General features: G+C 60.7%; 1 protein-coding gene across 1 annotated transcript in view; it reads left to right on the plus strand.

The window, feature by feature from the left end:
* The window catches only part of WWP2 (WW domain containing E3 ubiquitin protein ligase 2), a 38,880-nt gene that overhangs the window by 3,021 nt on the left and 18,484 nt on the right, over nucleotides 1-17,375 (plus strand). Inside the window, exons 3-8 of the mRNA XM_065640627.1 lie at nucleotides 290-437; nucleotides 681-799; nucleotides 5,745-5,882; nucleotides 6,550-6,646; nucleotides 11,746-11,993; nucleotides 14,628-14,826. Coding sequence (XP_065496699.1) covers nucleotides 290-437; nucleotides 681-799; nucleotides 5,745-5,882; nucleotides 6,550-6,646; nucleotides 11,746-11,993; nucleotides 14,628-14,826 — 949 coding nt within the window. The remainder of the gene's footprint in view (nucleotides 1-289; nucleotides 438-680; nucleotides 800-5,744; nucleotides 5,883-6,549; nucleotides 6,647-11,745; nucleotides 11,994-14,627; nucleotides 14,827-17,375) is intronic.

Here is a 17,375-nt window from a genome sequence, read left to right on the forward strand (position 1 = left end):
CACCTCACCCACAGCCCTGGGGCAGGGCACTGTCTGTGGGGACTGTGACACTCCTGCAGCTTTGGGAGTGGTGAAGCTGGGGACAGGCAGTGACAGGACCACCTGGATGTGATCATTGCTGCCATCAGGAGAATTGCTTCTCGCTGCCCTCCTCCCAAAAGCAGTTTGACTCTGTGGTGAACCACGTCACCCCGAGCGGGCAGGGCTGGGGTGTGTGTGGCCTGAGCAGGGGACAGGGGACAAGGGTCTCCCCTGCGGCCTCCTGACCCCCAGTCTGTCCCCTGCCCAGTGGTGTCCATGAAGCCCAAGGTGCACAGCCGCCCGTCGCGGATGAACTGCTATGTGGAGGTGGCGGGCGACGGGCTGCCCAGCGAGACCAAGAAGACGGGGAAGCAGATTGGGAGCTTTGAGCTGCTGTGGAATGAGATCCTCATCCTGTGAGTCCCTGTGACACCTCAGCCTGGGTGGTGCCGGGACTGGCCCCGGACTCCGGGTGGACCCCAGGGTCCCCAGATAAGGACACTGCCAGGGACAGCGGGGCTGGAGGGTGGTGGGAGGGGGGCTCCCGCTGCCCCGTGGTTGTGCCCGCCTCCCTCTGCTTGCTGGCCTGGCACTGCCTGCTCCCCGAGCATGGAGCACGGGCGATGCCACGGTGACAGTCCCTTCTCTGGTCTCTGCAGGAACGTCACGGCTCAGAGCCACCTGGACCTCAAGGTGTGGAGCTGCCACACCCTGTGGAACGAGTTGCTGGGCACAGCCTCCGTCAGCCTGGGCAGCCTCCTCAAGAGCGGCAGGAGATGTATGTACGAGCCGGACCCCGCGGGTCCCTCAGCCCCATCCTGGCCAGGGCGCGCACGGGGGGAGCAGCAGTGGCCGCAGTGGCTGCCGTGCCCCAGGAGGGAACAAGGTGCTGTTGTGCGCCCGGGCCGGGGCGTGACGGGAGCCATACCTCTGTTAGCCAGGGCGCTGCCGCCGGCACGGAAACACAAACCCCTCAGCTATGTGCTGCCATTTGTGGTCGCCAGAGTGTGGCTCGTGATGGCAGCTACCGCATAAAGGCAGCCATTCAGGGCCGGGCCGCGCAGGGCTGGAAAAGGCTCGCTGTGTCTTTTCCAAGCAAAGCTCCACCGCTCGCAGGAGACAGACCTGGTATTGAGCGGGAAGAGGGGCCTCCCGTGCGCCAGGGGATACGGGGCTAGTTCAGCCTCTCCCCGTGCCAGAGGCTGGGTGAGCTGCTTCCCCTGGCACTACCGGCTGCGAAACCGCGCCAGTGTCCCCGCGGCACTCCCTGCATGGGCAGGCGGCCCTGCCCCGGTGTGGCACCTTGTCCTGCCGGGGTGGCAAAGGCCAGTGCAGGAAGTGGTGCTGCAGCTGTGTCACTTCGCAAAGCTCATGAGGGCCTGAGCATCTGCCCGGGGCTGCAGCGTCAGGTCCCTGCCAAGGGCACCCTCCTGGGCAGCTTTTTCTTCCCAAGCAGTGTGAGTGCCGCGCTGTACCAGGCTTCTGGAGCCGCCGCTGCTCCTGCCTTACCTGCCTGCTCCACTGCCAGGAGCACAATCGGCTCTTTCATTAGCAAGCATCCCAGGGGGCTATGTGGAAAATGAATGGAAAAGGCAACTGGCTGTTCTAGCTTGTCCGTTAACATTCAGCAGAAAAAACGTGTCAGATTTTTCCTTGACACCGTGGGCTGGGAGGGAGGACTCTTAAAGCCGCAGAGCCTGCCCTGTGCTGCGGGAAGGTGCTGCCGGGGCAGCCAGCACTGGCGGCCTGGGCTTGGAGCCGGGACGGCAAATGCCTGTTCAGTGGGTGGCTCCGTGGTGGCTGGGCCAGTCTCATAAAACCTGTCACCCAAGCCAGTAAGTCATAGCGGGGGTCAGACTGTGCCTACCCCACATCACCCTTGGGTGCCACATCCCGAGTGTCCTGCGGAGCTGCTGGGACTGTGACCTCCGCGCTGTCCCTGTGCCCTGGTCACCCCCAGGCTCTCTGTGGACGGGAAGCTGCTCTCTGCGCCCAGCCCAGGTCACAGAATCATTTGGCTGGAACAGACCCTCAAGATCATAGAGTCCAGCCCTTAACCCAACACTGTGACTAAACCGTGTCCCTAGGAACCCCATCCGCTGGCTCCAGTTGCGCTGAGCCCTGCGGGGCTGTTCCGCAGACGGCTGGCTGCCCCTGGGCAGAGATGTGGGCTCTTTGGCTTTTTGGCTTTCTCCTCCCATCCTGTCTTCCCTCCCAGGGCTGTGGGGGTGCAGAGGAAAGAATTAGAAGGCTGAGGTGTCCTCCTGGTTATACCTGACAGATAAATGGTGGGATACGGTAGTCCCTGAGCTGCCGGTGGCTGAGGCTGTGTCAGCAGCAAGAGTGAAGCTTCTCTCTGCCTGGGGAGATTTTTATGTTTTACCTGGGACTGTAAGATTCTCCCTTCCTCGAACCTCCAGGTTCCTCCTTGGTTTATGGGTGGCTGTGGAAGGGCTTAACTTTCCCCCGGCTTCTTCCTGGAGGGACAGTAGCCACAGCACAGAGTCATTCCTTTTGCTGCAGGTATGCACAAAGATTAAGCCGGTCCTAACTTGCTGAGCCCCAGGGAGGTGACTGCTGCCTGTCTGCCCGTCCTGAGCTCTGGGGGTCCTGAGGCCCCTGGGAGCCGCAGGGCTCAGTTCTTTGCTGAAGTTATTTGCTGCCGTGCCCTTTCTGTCTAGTGCCAGGGCACCTTCGGGCAGGGCTCTGCCTCTGGGGTTTGATTCTTCTTTAGATTAATGGGGGCAAGTAGGTTTGTGGCTGGAGCACGTGGTTTTTGGGGTAGCACGGGGTATCTGCTGATCTCTTGTGTGAATAAGCGGCAGTCCCGGCTGCTCTGGAGGGGTGATGGTGGGTACAGCTTTGATCGCCTGGAGCTGTTTAAGTGGGAACTGGCCTTTGCACCCTGTGGGACTGCGCAGAGGGTTTGGGGAACTGCAAGGGCAGGAAGCACCATCTGTCTGTCTTGTCTGTCTGTCTGTCTGGAAATCTTCCTGGCTGTGTGCGTGAAGATGAAGCCACCCAACCCAGAGGAGAGGTGAGGGGCCTGCCCGCCCCCCAGCAACTCCGTGGTGCCTGTGGGCGTCAGACACGGGTGGCTCCTGGGGGTCCCAGGGGGCTCGGGCTCAGCGCGGGGCCGTTATCACGCTGGCTGCTCCCAGTCCCGCTTCATGGAACCGTAAATCCGCTTAATGGGCTGGGTGGGAATTCCAGCTCACCTCTGCTAAATGGGAGCTCTGATGCTGCATGCGGGGCACTGGAAGTAGCTGAACTGAGACCTTATTCAGGACCGAATCACCCCCCGACCCCCTCCCAAAATAATAATAATCCCTCTGACACTCTGGCTGCCGCGGGACACAGCAGCCTTTGTGCTCTGCGTTCAGGGGACCCTCTGTTGGTGCAGCAGCAATGTCCCTTTGTGCGTCCTGCATGCTGGACGGGGACAGTGAATGGAAGGTTCTGCTGGTGTTTATTTTCTTTAAAAAAGCTGGAGGGGCTGGAGAGGGGGAGAAGGAAGCCAGCTGGGAGGTTCATGTTCACATCCTCCACTTGGAGACACCTTGTCGTTGCTCCCGTGCTGCCGGCCCCTCGGCTGGGCGCCCACACAATGGGGGCTTGTGCGGTGCCGGTCGGGAGAGGGACGCACTCGGCTGCCGGCCGCTCACGGCGGGGCATGGAGGGGACCCCTGGAGTGACCGGGTGCAACTTCCGCATGGCTCAGAGGAAATGCAAATTCCTATGGCTTGGAGCAGCCAGGGAGAAACAGGGTCTGGTTTTTGGCTGTGCCCAGTAGCATCTTCTATCTCAGGCTCTTCAAATGGTCTACAAGACTGATTCTCCTTGGGAGCAAACTGAGAGCAGCTCCTTTAGGCAGAGGGGTAAGGCCAGGCTTAGCAGAACCCCTTGTCTGATGATGGTTGGGGTAACAAGGGACAGACCTGCACTCCAGCCTCTGTGCTGTGCCCCCATGAGCATGTGCTCCTGCTGTGCCCAGTCCCGGGTGTCAAGGGGACACCGACCTCCTTCCCACCAAAAACCTGAGACTGTCCTGTGGTCCACGAGCACAGCCTGCCCTGCAGCCTTGTTCTTGCTGCTGGCAGCCGGGAGCCGTGGGTGCCGTTGGGGTGGCCCCAGCAGCGTCTCATCCCAGAGCTGGAGATGGGACGAGGGGTCTGGGGGGAGCGTGTCCCCATCCTCCTCCTGCTCTGCTGGCAGATACCGCACCCCATCCCCATGGCGGGCTGGGACAAAGCAGGTTGCTAAAAAATGATGCCATTGTGTCATGAGCAATCTGTGTGTAATAAAAATATTATTTGAGCAAATGAGTCAGGAAGTGTCTGGGCTGGTGTCCCAGGCTGGCACAGCCCAGTTTGTCTGTCCCTCTGTGGTGGAGCCGGGTGTTTCGGTCCCGCTGGCTCCGGCAGGGGCTGCTGCGGCGGTGCCAGAGCCCTGCCTGCCGTGGGGTCCTCCCATCGCCTGTGGGGATGCAGCCCTGCGGTGGCTGCTTTTGGGTGCACAGCTGTGGGGCAGTGGGAGGTGTGCGGGCAGCCTCCTCGCCCTGCGCCTTGCTCCAGCCGTGCTGGGTGCTGGTGGCTTCCAGGGCCACCTCTGGCTTCTGTGGCAGGGAGCTGTCGGGAGGAGCTGGAAGGTGGTGGGTTCTGTCCTGGGGTGCACGGAGGCAGAGCTGTGGCTGCCAACGTGTGTCGGTGAAGCGGGGCAGGCGCTGGCTCTCGGAGCAGCTGCTGGCTACCCCAGCACCATGCGACTCGTTGGCTCCCCTCCCCACCGGGGCAGCCCCTCACTCTGTGCCCAGGGGAGAACAGGAGCTGCGTTCTGGGGCCGTTACCCCTGAGCAAAGCCGCCATGTCCAGCTGCGCGTGGAGCTGGGCTTGGCAAAATCTCGCTGAGCTGCTGGAGCCAAACTGGCTGAGGAGGGAGGAGAGTGGAGCTGGCGGCTGCCTCAGGAGCCTCCCAGCCCAGGGCACCCGCTCCAGAAGCTTCTGCTCAGGCGAGCTGATGGTGTTTCTGTGCGTTTGGGGCAGCCCTTTGTCCCGGTTCCGTTCAGTGGAACTGAAACACAGGGATGAGGATGCAGGGATGTGCCTGGGCATTTCCTTTGCTGTGTACCTGGGTTTTCTAGGTGGCACGAGGATCTCCCGGCTCTGGGAGCTGCTGCTTGCTCCTCTGCAGCCAACCAGGGCCGTGGGCGCCCTTGGGCATGCGGCCATCAGCTTCATGTCCCGGGTACCTGCCTGGCATCACCCTCACGTAGGACCCTTCTTGCCTCGTGTGTTGTGCCAAACCAGCAAATCCCTCAGCTTTCCTGCCCCGGTGTCCCCTGCAGCCCCAGCTCTGGACCCGTGGTGTCTGGGCTGTGCTGCAGCTGGGGGCCCCGGGGCAGCTCCCCCCACGCGAGTACCCCGCTTTGGCAGCAGTGGCTGGTGACGAGGGTCTTTCTCGGGAGCTGGTGCTGAGGCTGGCCACGTGTCCTCTGGCCACGCTGGTGGGTCCCTGTAGGTGTGGGCCCAATGCTGATCGTGCTCACTGGGAAAAGTGGCCCTGAGGGAGCAGGACATTGTCCTTTGGGGGCATGGGGAGGCTTGGAGGGGACTAGGAGGCTGAGGTCCCGTCCCATGGGGGAGCCGGAGTGATGGAGCCATCATGGCCAGCATCCTGAGTGGTGACTTTCGTTCTCTTTCTCCACATCCCCTCGTCCCTCGCAGTGGAGAACAGGCAGCTGACCCTGGACCTGCAGACGGAGAACAAAGGCAGCGTTGTCTCCGGCGGAGAGCTGACGATTTTCCTGGACGGCCCAGCTGTTGATCTGGGAACTCTGCCTAATGGCAGTGCCACGACAGAGGGTGAGTGCGCCTGTCCCCGCGTGTACGCAGCAGCTCTGGGCACAATGCGGTGGGGACGGGAGCGGGCCTGGGAGTGCGGCCCCCGGGACCCCTGAGCGAGGTCCCACAGCCAGCAGCTGCCTCCTCCCCCAGCTACAGCCCTGGGCTTGTTCTCGGGCTCCCATGGGAGTGACTGTGCGGTGGGGCAGGAGCATCAACAGGCTCATGCCCTGCATCCCCGCCAGCATGAGAGGAGCAGCCCTTCCCCAGGCCCTCCACAGCCACCCGTGCAGCTCAGTCCCTTCCCTCGCTGTCCCCCCTGGGCTGGGGAAGCGGCTTCTGTATTTAATGAACCACTCAGAAAAGGGCTCCCTGTGGCAGAGGGTGTGCGGGGACACGGGCCAGTGTCTGACCTGTGGGGGCTACCTGAGGAGTGACAGAGCCTGTGCGGGACAGGGGCTGGTGTGCTGCTTTCCCTCAGCTCCTTCTCTTCCTTGCTGGGAGATGAAGCCTGTTGCACAGCAGTGGGAGAGAAGAGCACGAGGGCAGGGGCTCCTCGTGTGCCGGTGGGTCTGTCCTGTCACGTACAGGGCTGCTGAGCTTTTGGGTCTCCTTTCTGGAAGGAGGGAGGGTAGAACAAGTAGGTGACTCAGTCATTTTCTTCACCCACTTTTTCTTGCCCGTTCAGGGTCCCAGGTGCCTGGCCAAGACCCTGGCAGCACGGCTGCAGCCACGGAGGGCAGACACCAACCTCCCAACGCAAACTGCTTTGGGAGCAGACCCAGGTAAGGCTCCCATGCTGGCAGCACCATCTGTCCGCTACTCGGTGTTGCTGCAGCCGTGAGGCGGCTGGGAAGTGTCCAGGTCATCCTTGTGCAGCGGAGCCTGCTCCAGGTCTCCCAGTGAGCCCCAGCAAAGCCTCCCACAGGAGGAGTGGGGCAGGGGGACACTGGTCGACTTGGGCACAGCAGAGCTGGGAGGTGGCCACACAGCCGACGTGCAGCTGATCTGCACCTCCTGTCAAGTGTTTGTTTCTCAAGGAATATCAGGTCCGTGATGGCCCAGACAGTTTCCTCTGGTTGCTCTACTGTCAGCCAGAGGAAGGGTCTGCTGGGAGATGTGGGGCGAGCTGTGAGCAGGCTGTTTGCAGGGTCCCCTCAAATGGGGACTAGGGGGACCCTAGCTCCTGCCTCAAGCCCAACCAGGAAGCAGAATGTCCTTCTGGGTGATGGTCACAGGCGGATCCTTCCGAAGGCGCAGGGGGAGCAGGCGGAGCAGAGCTGCAGGGAAACAGCAGCTGCTTCCAACGGAAACGAGCTTCTCGGGCACCAGGCCACCCCGCGCCTGGCATAGGGCCGGTCCTGCCTTCTCGCTGGGCTGCAGTGGCTCAGCGCTGCTCCGTTTGCAGCTGTGGTAACCGAGAGATGTGTCACACTGTCAACACGGACTTGAATTTAACACCTATTTATATTTCCAAAGTGTGGCAGGGGCCCAGCAGCCCATGCAGATGTTCTGCTGAGGAGTGTCTGCCTGATGAGAGGCTCTGCCTGTCCCCAGGCTTGGGGACACTCAGCAGTGAGCCCCACACCTCCAGTTCTTCTGCTCCTTCTTCAACTGCCAGGTGCATACAAGCGATGAGTGAAGGGGAGAAATGTTTTTAGTTCTAAGATGTGACCCTGGCCCTTTGTATACGTGTTCGTCTCCCACCTGAGGAGGGAGTGGGGTGGGAAACTGGGAGCAGGTTGCTGAACACAGTTTGTGCCCTTTTGTTGTGGCTGCTCCTCTCGAGTCCCACTGTCCCGGTGTTAAAGCCTCCTGAGGGCTGGGAGTGCCCAGTGTCCTGACCAGAGCTGGGCTTTGCAGCCGCTCAGCAGATACCAGTTGATGCCAGAAAGCAAAGAAAGGTCTGGTTTGGAAGGCTCAGCCTGGCGACTGCTTACTCCTGATGCACAACTGCTTTCCAGTTGTCTGTAAGTAGTTTTGGGTTCTGGTATCATCTTGACCTCTGAGTGTGTGAGATCAGTGTGGTGAGGCCAGTGCTTCTGCAGGGACCTTCGGGGACCTGCCAGGTGTGCCTGCAGTCACCAGAATCCTGTGGCTGCTCTGGTACGGGAAACATCCCAGCTAGTTTTCAATTCCTCCTAGATTCACCCCAGTTTAGGGTTGTTCTGGACGTAACTCCATAGTTTGATGTAGTACAGCTGCGTGGGGCAGAGCATCGCTGTGCGTACCCACTGTGGAGGTGGCTGCGTCCTCCGGAGGGGAGCACAGGTCCTTCGCACACGCTGTTTGATGGTTGCTCTGTTTATACACAGCACTGTGTTTATTTTCACGGGCTTGGTGATGAATGCTGGCAAACTCACTCGCAGGCAGGATGGAAAGAAAAGGGTCATTCTTTGCTCCTCAGCTATTTCTATGCTGTCCCCTTGAAGGAAACTGCTTGGTCAGGGCTTCTCTTTCTTCTTCTGAACAAATGTCATCTTGGGATTTGCTGCTAACCTTGGTGACGGGGTGTGAAATTCCACAGTCCTCTGTGTGGAGACAAAATAGAGCCCAGAGGTCCCGGCTGAGAGCTGGTGCCATGGGTGCCGGGAGAGTTGCTGCGGTCCCCATTTGTATCGCGGTGGCCGAAGGGCCCCTCTGCCAGCAGGGAGTAAAGTCCCCTGGTCCTGTGGAGAGGCTGCGGCTAGCGTCGTGATCTAGAGAGAGATCTAGCCATGGGAAACTGCTGTCACCCGTCACAAGCTCGTGCAAACCCAAGTGGTTTCTTCAGTGCAGCAGCTCCGTGTTCTCTGCTGTGTGTGTCCAGGTGTCACCACTCACCCAGCAACGGGCATGAGTGTCCCCGAGAGCAGGCGGGAGATGCTCCTCCGGGGCACTCAGACAAAGTGTTCCCCTTCCTGAGAGCCCTTGTGCTGCAAAGCCCCACAGGTGGCTGCGGGGTGTCCCCAGGCACGTGGCCTCTGGTGTCACACAGCACAGGGGCAGGCCAGGGGAGCTGCCAGCAGCTGCGACCCTGGCATGGGCAGGAGAGATGTGGGGATGCTGCCCACTGCTGCTGAGGGGCCGGCGGCTGCTCGATGCGTCACAGAATGAGCCATGAGATGGGTCTGGGGTCAATGGGAAGGGGGGAGTTGACAGGAATCAACTGGGTTTGGGGTTTTGGAGCCAGCCACCTCTTCGGCTGCATGTCCCGCCGCTGTGGGGTGAGGGAGTGCTCCTCCTGGCCAGCTCCAGGGGCTGGTACCCGGGTGCCATTTGTCCCCGACACTGTGGGCATGAGGGCTGGGTGCAGGGAACGTGGCCGCCTCCTCCCCCTACGCAGGGGCAGGGGGATTTCTCGGCTCCATGTTTCAGGAGCTGAGCCCCCGCAGCACCGGGGCTCTTCCGATTGTGCTTCCTGGTGGCCGTGCCCCGGCCCCCCGCCACTGGTGCTGGCTCCCACTGCGTGCTCTGCCCTCCTGCCTCCTCGGCCACTGTTTGTGAGCTGGTGTGTGAGACTGAGCCCGGCGCTGCCACCTCTGCGGGTGTCCCGTGCCAGGACAGGAGGCAGCTGTTCCTGCATCCATGCCTGGGGCCCACGTCAGCCCCTGCGGCCCGGGGGGCTCTGCCTCGGCAGGACGGGCAGCTGGAAGGTTGATGTCACCCTGGCTGATGCCGCTTTCCTCCTCAGCATAGTCAGCTCCCTCCGCCCTCCAGCCCAGGAGGGGCCGTGGGCAGAGCACACCATGGGCAGAGCACACCATGGGCAGAGCACACCATGGAGCAGCCACTCCAGGTCCCCAGTGGGTGGGGGACGGCGGGTCTTGCTGGCTGCCGGCGCGGTGGGCTGCCCTCTGCGCGCCCCACTCCGTCCCACCGCTGTGGCCACGAGAGGCTGTTCTCATCCCCACTCTGCCATGTTTTCTCCCCACTCCTATTTTAAGAGCCTGTTCCCAGCCTGGCTGCGCTTGCATGGCCTTGCTGGGTTTGTGTCCAGGTGTCTATTAAAAGACAATGCCCAGATGGGAGCACGCGTGGGAGGGCTGGGCTGGGCGGCGGGATGGCTAATTCAGGCCTGGTCACCCTGTGCGGCCGCCTGGCAGCCTGGAAACATCCTGTTTTGGTTTCTAAAAACTCTCTGGGCAGTGCTTAGCTCATCTGTGCGGAGAAGGGCAGGGACCGGGTTCCTCCCGTGCCGCGGGGCCGCTCCTGGTGGTGCCACCTGCCCACGGTGCCACCTGCCCATGGTACCACCTGCCAGCTCCCCTCCGGCCGGGGCTGGGGGTTGTGCCGCCTCCTGGCCTCGCCACAGGGTGACTGTGCGCCCGTGGGTCCTGGGCAGCTTTCGGGAGGTCCTGGTGCCGGTGTGCCCCACTGAGCCCCATGGCCGGGCGGTGAGGGGCAACCTGCCCCTCAAACCCAGGGAGAGGAGCCCGTTCTGTGCCCGCAGCCGCTCTGAGTCCCCCGGTGCTGGTGGCCACAGCAAATCCCCAGGACGTAGTGGTGTCCTGGGGGCAGCTGGGGTTTGTGGGGCCAGTTCCCCATCTGAGGAACCCCTCGAGGAGCCCCTGTGCGGGGCTGCCCTGCTGGGAAGGTCTGGGGCTGGTCAAAGTGGCCTCAACAGCTCCTGCTCACAGGCTGCTCTGGCCGTGGCTCTTACCCAGTCTATTTTCAACCACCGTCTCCTGCTTTCCCTTGTCTCCTCCCGATCTCAGCCCTTCCTCTGCCCAGTGTCAGGAGGAACTTCGGAGCAAGTGGGAGGAACCCGGGGCTTGCTGGAGCTGGCAAGGGTGGCATGACTGACGCTGCATCCTGTCGCTGCCAAGCTGCCGTCCCCTCCCAGCTCCAGCCCTGAGATGTGGGGACAGTTTGTGGGTTTTGTCCTTTTAAGGGGAGAACTTGGCTGGGATAAGGCGACTTCCCAATCCCTGCAGCCGCTGCCCCAGCTGCAATCCTGGGCGGAGGTGGCCGGGCTCTGCCTCTGCTCCCCCGGCCCCCTGCACGGGATGGCAGCATCCCCTGTCCCCCTCTTTGCTTGCAGCAGTGACCAGGTTTCTCAATAAACCTGAAACCCGGCCCTTCTGTGCTTGCCCTCGGGCTGCTGCAGGGGCCGGCTGGTGGGGTGGGAGGGTTTGCTCGGGGGTGCTGCGGACACTGCCCGTGGAGGCCAGGCTGCCCTGGCCATGGCAGCCACTGTGTGGCCAGGTTGCCACCCAGCAAAGAGGACGCGCTGGCAAGAGAGCTCCGGTGTGGCACAGAGAATACCCCTCTGTGAGCTGGAGCAGCCACATCTGCACTGTTTGAAACCTGTGCCTTGATTTGGGCTCTGGTCTTTCCCGCCTGCTGGTTCCCCCCCTGCAGGGTCAGGGCTGTCCCAGCAGCAGGGGACATCGGCACCTTCCTCACCTGCTTTGTGCAGGGCTCGTTGCTGGGCAGGGGTACGGTGAGGGTTCCCACCGGCACCTGCCACGGCACCGAAGTGCAGGAGCTGGTGCTTGCACAGGATCTCTCCTGGAGCTTTACTGCAAGGCTGGAACGAGCAAACTGCCGGCAAGCCGTGACAGTTGGGTGCTGCCGGCAGATTTCTGGCTGTGAGTGCCCAGGGCTGTTCCTCAGCACGTGAGGCAGCCGGGGTGAGCACCCACAAACAAAAGCAAGGTCACTGTCACCTGGGTTACTCCTCCATGGGACTCTGCGCAGCAGGCAGGTGCCAGGACCCGCAGCTGGCAGGTCTGAGTGAGCAGCGCGATGTTTGTGGTGCTGCCAGAGGAGCGGAGGCTCATGGCTGCGTCCCAGCTGTTCCTGGGGGAGGCTGGTGGCTGTGCTAGGGGAAAAGCAGGAGCGGCGTTTTCTTTGTGAGGCCCCTGGTGTGTCTTACCTCCTGTGTTTCTTTCCCTTCCAGGACACACCGACACGCAGCTGGAGCGACTCGGCAAAACACAGGGAGTGGAGAGCAAAGTCCCAGCACCAGGAGCCGGCACCGGCAGGCGGCCAAGAGTGTGCAGCACGCCGGCATGGCCAACGGCACGGCCACTGGCACAGCCCACAGCATGGCCAACGGCACAGCCACCGGCATGGCCACCAGCACAGCCAACGGTGTGGCCAACGGCACGACCACCGGCACAGCCCATGGCTTGGCCAACGGCACAGGTGAGCCCGTGCTCTGGGGAGTGGGGGGACGGCACTTGGGGCTGCGTTTTGTGAGAGAAAATGAATTTCTGCTGAGGTAACGGATCTTGTAGTGCCTGGGGGTTTTCTCCCTGTGAATTGATTAATTTTTATTGATTTTACTTTTGATAAGCTGGGCAGCTCTGCAGAGCACACTGGTAGGGTCTGCTCTGCCTGCTGTGAATTATTTCTGTGGCTCCTCTCTGGAGGCCCCTGACAAAAGCACTGCATCCAGCTGCAGGTTTTTGGCAGAATACTGGGACAGCAATATCATCAGTGCCACAGCAAGAAGGACAATTGTCACAGCTGAGTGGGCTTTTTTCAGGGTTGGGAGCGTTCAGCTGAATTTGCCCCTCAGTCTTCAGCAAAAATGCTCTGAGGTCTTTGCCCACCGAGTCGGGGAGGAGCAGCTGTCAAGCACCACACAAACCCACCCACAAAAGGGGGCTGATTCTTACACCAGGGAGTATTTCTGGAAGAGTTTCTCTTGTCCTTTCTTGGTTTTGTCCACAAAGCCGTAAGTACCTTGTGGCGTAGGGACTGGGACCTGCTCAGTGCCTGATTATGAAGCTACAAGCAGTTTATCCGGTGTCCTTTTTGGAGCTGGTGAGCAGCGCGGCATCTCCTGCTCCTCTGCTCTGCTTTTGCAGGCAACACCGTCCTTTCTCTCGCATTTAGCAGAGACCTGGAAGGAGAAGCAGAGTGCTTTGTGCTGGGTAGAAAGAAATGTTTTGTCCAACTCAAAAGGAATATTTCTTTTTTTTTTTTTTTTTAAATTGCATTTCATTGGAAAACCTGGAGCAGTGCCATTTCAATTTTGCCAAACCCCACGTTGGGAGGGAGATGGGGAGTGGAAGGCTGGTGGAAAATGCTGCCGTTCAGCTGTGGCTCCAGCGCTGTGCTCCTCTCCTGGGACTGTGGCTCGTCCGTGCCGTTGGGCGCCGTACTGGGAGCAACAGCCGTGCGGTGTCCCCTGCACCCGCCAGCCCTTCCAGTGTCCTCGCTGTGCAGGGGACACTCCCTCGGGCTGGGGACAGACTTCTTGTTCCTGAGCACAACTTGGCTCCTTGGCTTTGGTTTGTTTAAAACATGTTTTATTGGCCCAGCCCCAGCCTCCACGGTGCTTTTATGACCGTGCTGTCCTCATCACTGTTTACCACTCACCACCCTCCGTGTCTCCCGTGAGCCCCGTTGGCGATGATTTCATACTTGAGGGCGGGAGAGGAGTGTTTTGGGTGGCTGGGGTTAGTGCTGGACACCTTGTTTTGCACCCTGTGGAATGCCTCTAGAAACCATCCTCCTCCTCCTCTTCAGTTTAGTACATCTCAGTGACATTGTTATGGTTTTTATGTAGACTGTTGCAAGAATGTCCCCATTACATTTGTCGCTCACAGCTGTGATTTCATCTGACAATAAAAGGAGATTATTTCACAGCACGTTTTGTGCCCAGCCCTGACTGTGTTCCCCTGGAGCCTTCCTTATCAGGTGAACTTTGGATCAGCTTTTCCCCTGCTTTGTCCGGGACCAAGATCAAGCCGATCCCAGTGCAGTTACCTGGGCCACTCTGCAGGTTCCCTTTGAAGATTGGCACAACGCGGCTGAAGCTTCTAAAACTGCCCTTTCCAGGGCTTCCTGGAAATGGGCAGCGGTCAGGAACTCCTCAGCTGAGTGCTGCCGGAGTCTGTGGGAGCTGCTGCGAACCTGGGGATCCTGGTCGCCTGCAGCTGCTGATGCTGGTACAGGACTCTCCGGCGCTTGGGTTGCCGTCCTGCTCCGCTTCGGCTGCAAAGCAGGAGTGTCCCGCACGGTCTGCTGGAGCCTCTGTAGCTCTTCACTGTCCCATCTAGGGGTTTATGCTTTTGAGAGGTTTTTTTCCTACAGTACTTCTAAAAACTTGGGCTTGTAGAGACAGATGGTTCCCTTACAGTTTTCTGCGTTTCTCAGCTCTCACTTCTGGAGCTCTGTCTGCATCCTTTACTCCTTTGATGCATGTTGCTGGTTTGTTTTTAAGGCTTTTGCTTTGCTGCTTGAAGCGAGGATGTCTTGTAGCAAAAGCTATCCTCTGCCGGGCTGCCCAGTCTCAAGGTGTTTTGACTATTTCATAAATATTCGTCAAACAAATTCCCTTTCATTTTTTTGGTCTGCATTTTCCTCCTCATCAGTTCTCTTTGTAATTTTCCTTTGCTCTGTCTCTTCCCCTCCTCTTTTCCCCAAGTTCAGTGGAATCCAACAGTGCTGAGCTCTTGCCAGTGCAGCTGACGTGCTGGGCCTGGGCTTCCCTCTGCCCGGGGGGGACACTCTGCACCAGCACTTTCTGAGCTCCTGTTCCTTCCCTGAATTCTCATCAGGCCTGCAGCACGTTTGCAGGTGGCAGAGGTGACACTGAGCACAAATGCATAGTGCCCTCTGCTTTTGTCCCGGGACAGAGGCAGTGGCAACAGTTCCAGAGGGATCTGGCTGCCGGGTGAAGGAGCTACTGCCGTGGCTGGCAGCACCGCTGGTCCCGTGTTCGGTGGCAGTGGCTGCCACCCCCTGTGTGCTCCGCTGCCAGCGCAGCATGGGTGCGGTTCATCAGCCCTTTTGGGGTGCTAACGTTTCTGCCCTCTGCCTTTGCAGTGAACGGAGACGCAGCGGGTGCTGCAGACAGCGAAGAGGAGAGGCCGGCAGCGGGAGCCAGTGCACCAGCCCCCGCGAGTGCGGCTGACGGCTCCGGCACTCCTGCTCTGCCCAGCACTGGGGAGGCTGAGGAGGCCTCCGGCTCTGGCACCACACCAGCCCGGGCAGCCGTGCCAGCCCCCGACGCTCTGCCCCCCGGGTAAGCTTTGCCTCTGCCTGAGGCTTGTTCCCCTGACGGGTCATCAGGACGGGGAGCCCGTGGCCCTGGGGAGGGAGGCACGGCCCTGGAAGGATGGCTGGGGGCACACGAGCAAACTGGGGCACTGCTGTGTGCTGGGAGAAGAGGATGGCTGAGGGAAGGGGCTGTGCTGCACCAGGAGGTGGTGGAAACGCTGGTGGCAGCAGAGCAGAGAGGGTCTGGGGTGCCTGTCGGGGGTCCCTGTGCCACGCTCACCAGGCGCGGCTTGGCCTCCCCTGGCTGAGCTGTCTGGCGGGGCCTTGGCTGTTGTGGATCCCTCCTCTGGGCTGGGGTCTGATCTGCGTCCACTGTGGGTCCCTGGAGTAATAAACAGTGAATCGTTCTCTGCAGCGAGCAGCCACTCGGTGTTCGTGCCCGCGGGGGCAGCAAAGCCTCCGGCTCTCCTGGGGCTGCTGTAAGGGTCAGCCAGAGGAAAGTGCATAAGGCATTGAGCAGGGATTTCCAGGGAGCTCCTGCTGAGCAGGGGGGCACAAACATGCGTTCCAGAGACACTGCGGGGGCATTGGCCGCTGTTGGGGGCGGTGGACAGGACCCTCACGTGGCCGTGCCCGTTCTCCCTGGCGCAGATGTTCTGCATCCTCCTCCCTGGGTGGCGGGGAAGGGCAGGGAGCAGAGCCGGGGCTGGCGAGCGGAGCCGGTGGGCTCAGCCCGCTCCGTGCTGCCGCCAGGTCCTTCTCCGGTGTATTTCATACACCTTTAATTCCGGACTGAAAATGCAAAGTGGCGGGGGGGGGTTGAAAATTACTTGCGTTTCACGTGAAGGGAGCTGTTTATTTTCCTTCAGCTGAGGTGATGCCTGGAAGGTCAGGGCCTGCTCGCATGTCAGTCACAGGTAATTAGGGTTAACGGCTCAGCGTGCCTCTGCGCGGGTGTGCGAGAATTGTGTGAGGGTTTCTGTTCTCCCGCCTGGGCCCTTCCTGTTTCCAGGCAGCTGGAAAAGTCCAGTGCTCTGAAAAAGGTCTTTATTCCACCAGAGCTCATGCCCCTTTCTGCTCCTACCAGGTAGACTGGAGGGCTCCTTTCCCCACCTCTGCGCAGCCCAGGTGCAGACAGGCTGCTGGTTCTTTCCCAGGGTGCAGAGGAACTCACGGTATCTCCAGATCAGGGTTTCTGGAGGCTCGGGGAGCTGCAGACGATGCTTTCTAGGACATGCAGACTTGTGTTTACCTGGTCCCGCGGGGTGGAAGGGTGGCCTGTGCCCGTGTCCCTGCACCAGAAAATCACGTGTGTTGGAGCGGGGAGGAGGATAAAGCTGCTGTGCTTTGGGATGCGGATGGAGAAGAGAGGTGAAGGCGCAGCGAGCCATCCACCAGGCTGAGCCGGTGGGACTGGGATCTCTGGTGACTCCTTTGTGTGTCTGTCCCTCCCCGCGCTGGCTGTGGGGTGTGCAGGGAAGGAGGGCAGCAGCCCCTGGCACGGGCTGTCCGAGCCGCCTGCTCATGCGGGGCTGGCTGGGGCAGCAGCCGACCTGCTCGCTCAGCTGGAGACCAATATCAGGGTCTGCCCAGGGGAAGGAGAGCAGAGAATTGAGTCTGTTGAGGTCTGCATGGCGTGAACTGCCCAAGAGCTGCCAGGCCAGGCTCTGGGCTAACGGGTTTGTTAAACAGGGATTTGCTAAACTGGGATTGCATAAGACACTATGGCCCTGATGTGGTATAAATGAGCTTCTGGGGATCTCTTGAGAGCTGATGTGGGGCAGCTGGTTTTTGGCTGGCTCACCGCGCCAGGGCTTTGCTTTGCCTGGGTTGGGTCCAGCCTGGGAGCCGGGGCTCTGGTGGCTGGGCTGGCGGGGGCAGCGGCGTCCCGGGCAGAGGGGGCGCAGACAAACCCAGGCCACTGCAGCTCTGGCAGCAGCGTGCTCTGCAGAGAGAGGAGCAGGACAGCCCCGCGCTGGGACGGCTGCGCAGAGAGCGCTGCGGAGCTCAGGACCCATCGCTCTGGCTCTGCTGCTCGCAGGAGCGGCTTCCCCCGCAGAGCTGTCAGCTGCTCTGGCGCTGACAAGACGGAAAGTTGTTGTGTCCCTCTTGCTTTCTATAGGGGCTCTGCCTCATTCCCTGAGCGTCTCCTTTCATTGTGGGAGTGCAGAGAACCCTTGCGCTCGGCTTCCCTTGGCCCTGGAGGGCAGCGGCCCTCCCCGCTACGGGTGTGCTGAGCCCCCGGCTCGTGCCGGGCTGCGGGCACATGGAGCCGGGAGCTGCTGGGTTCATGTGGGGATTCAGAGCTATTTATCCTGCTCAGAGAGCTGTCTCCAAACATCTGCACCAGATGTGGTGGGCACAAAGGCATCTCTCACACAACTGGGAGTATGTTCTAGGGGCTGGAGGGTGCTGGAAGGTGATGTGAATAATTCCAGCCCAGACAGTGCCCAGAATCTCCTTCACATCCTCCTGGCTGGACAGAGCGTTTCCCAGCGCAGCTGGGGAGCACGGGTGGCAGAGGAGCAGCTGGTCGCCATGTTCAAGGCCTTTGGGGGGTCCCGACTCTCACAT

Source organism: Caloenas nicobarica, chromosome 9, assembly GCF_036013445.1.
Source record: "Caloenas nicobarica isolate bCalNic1 chromosome 9, bCalNic1.hap1, whole genome shotgun sequence".
Lineage (NCBI taxonomy): Eukaryota > Metazoa > Chordata > Aves > Columbiformes > Columbidae > Caloenas > Caloenas nicobarica.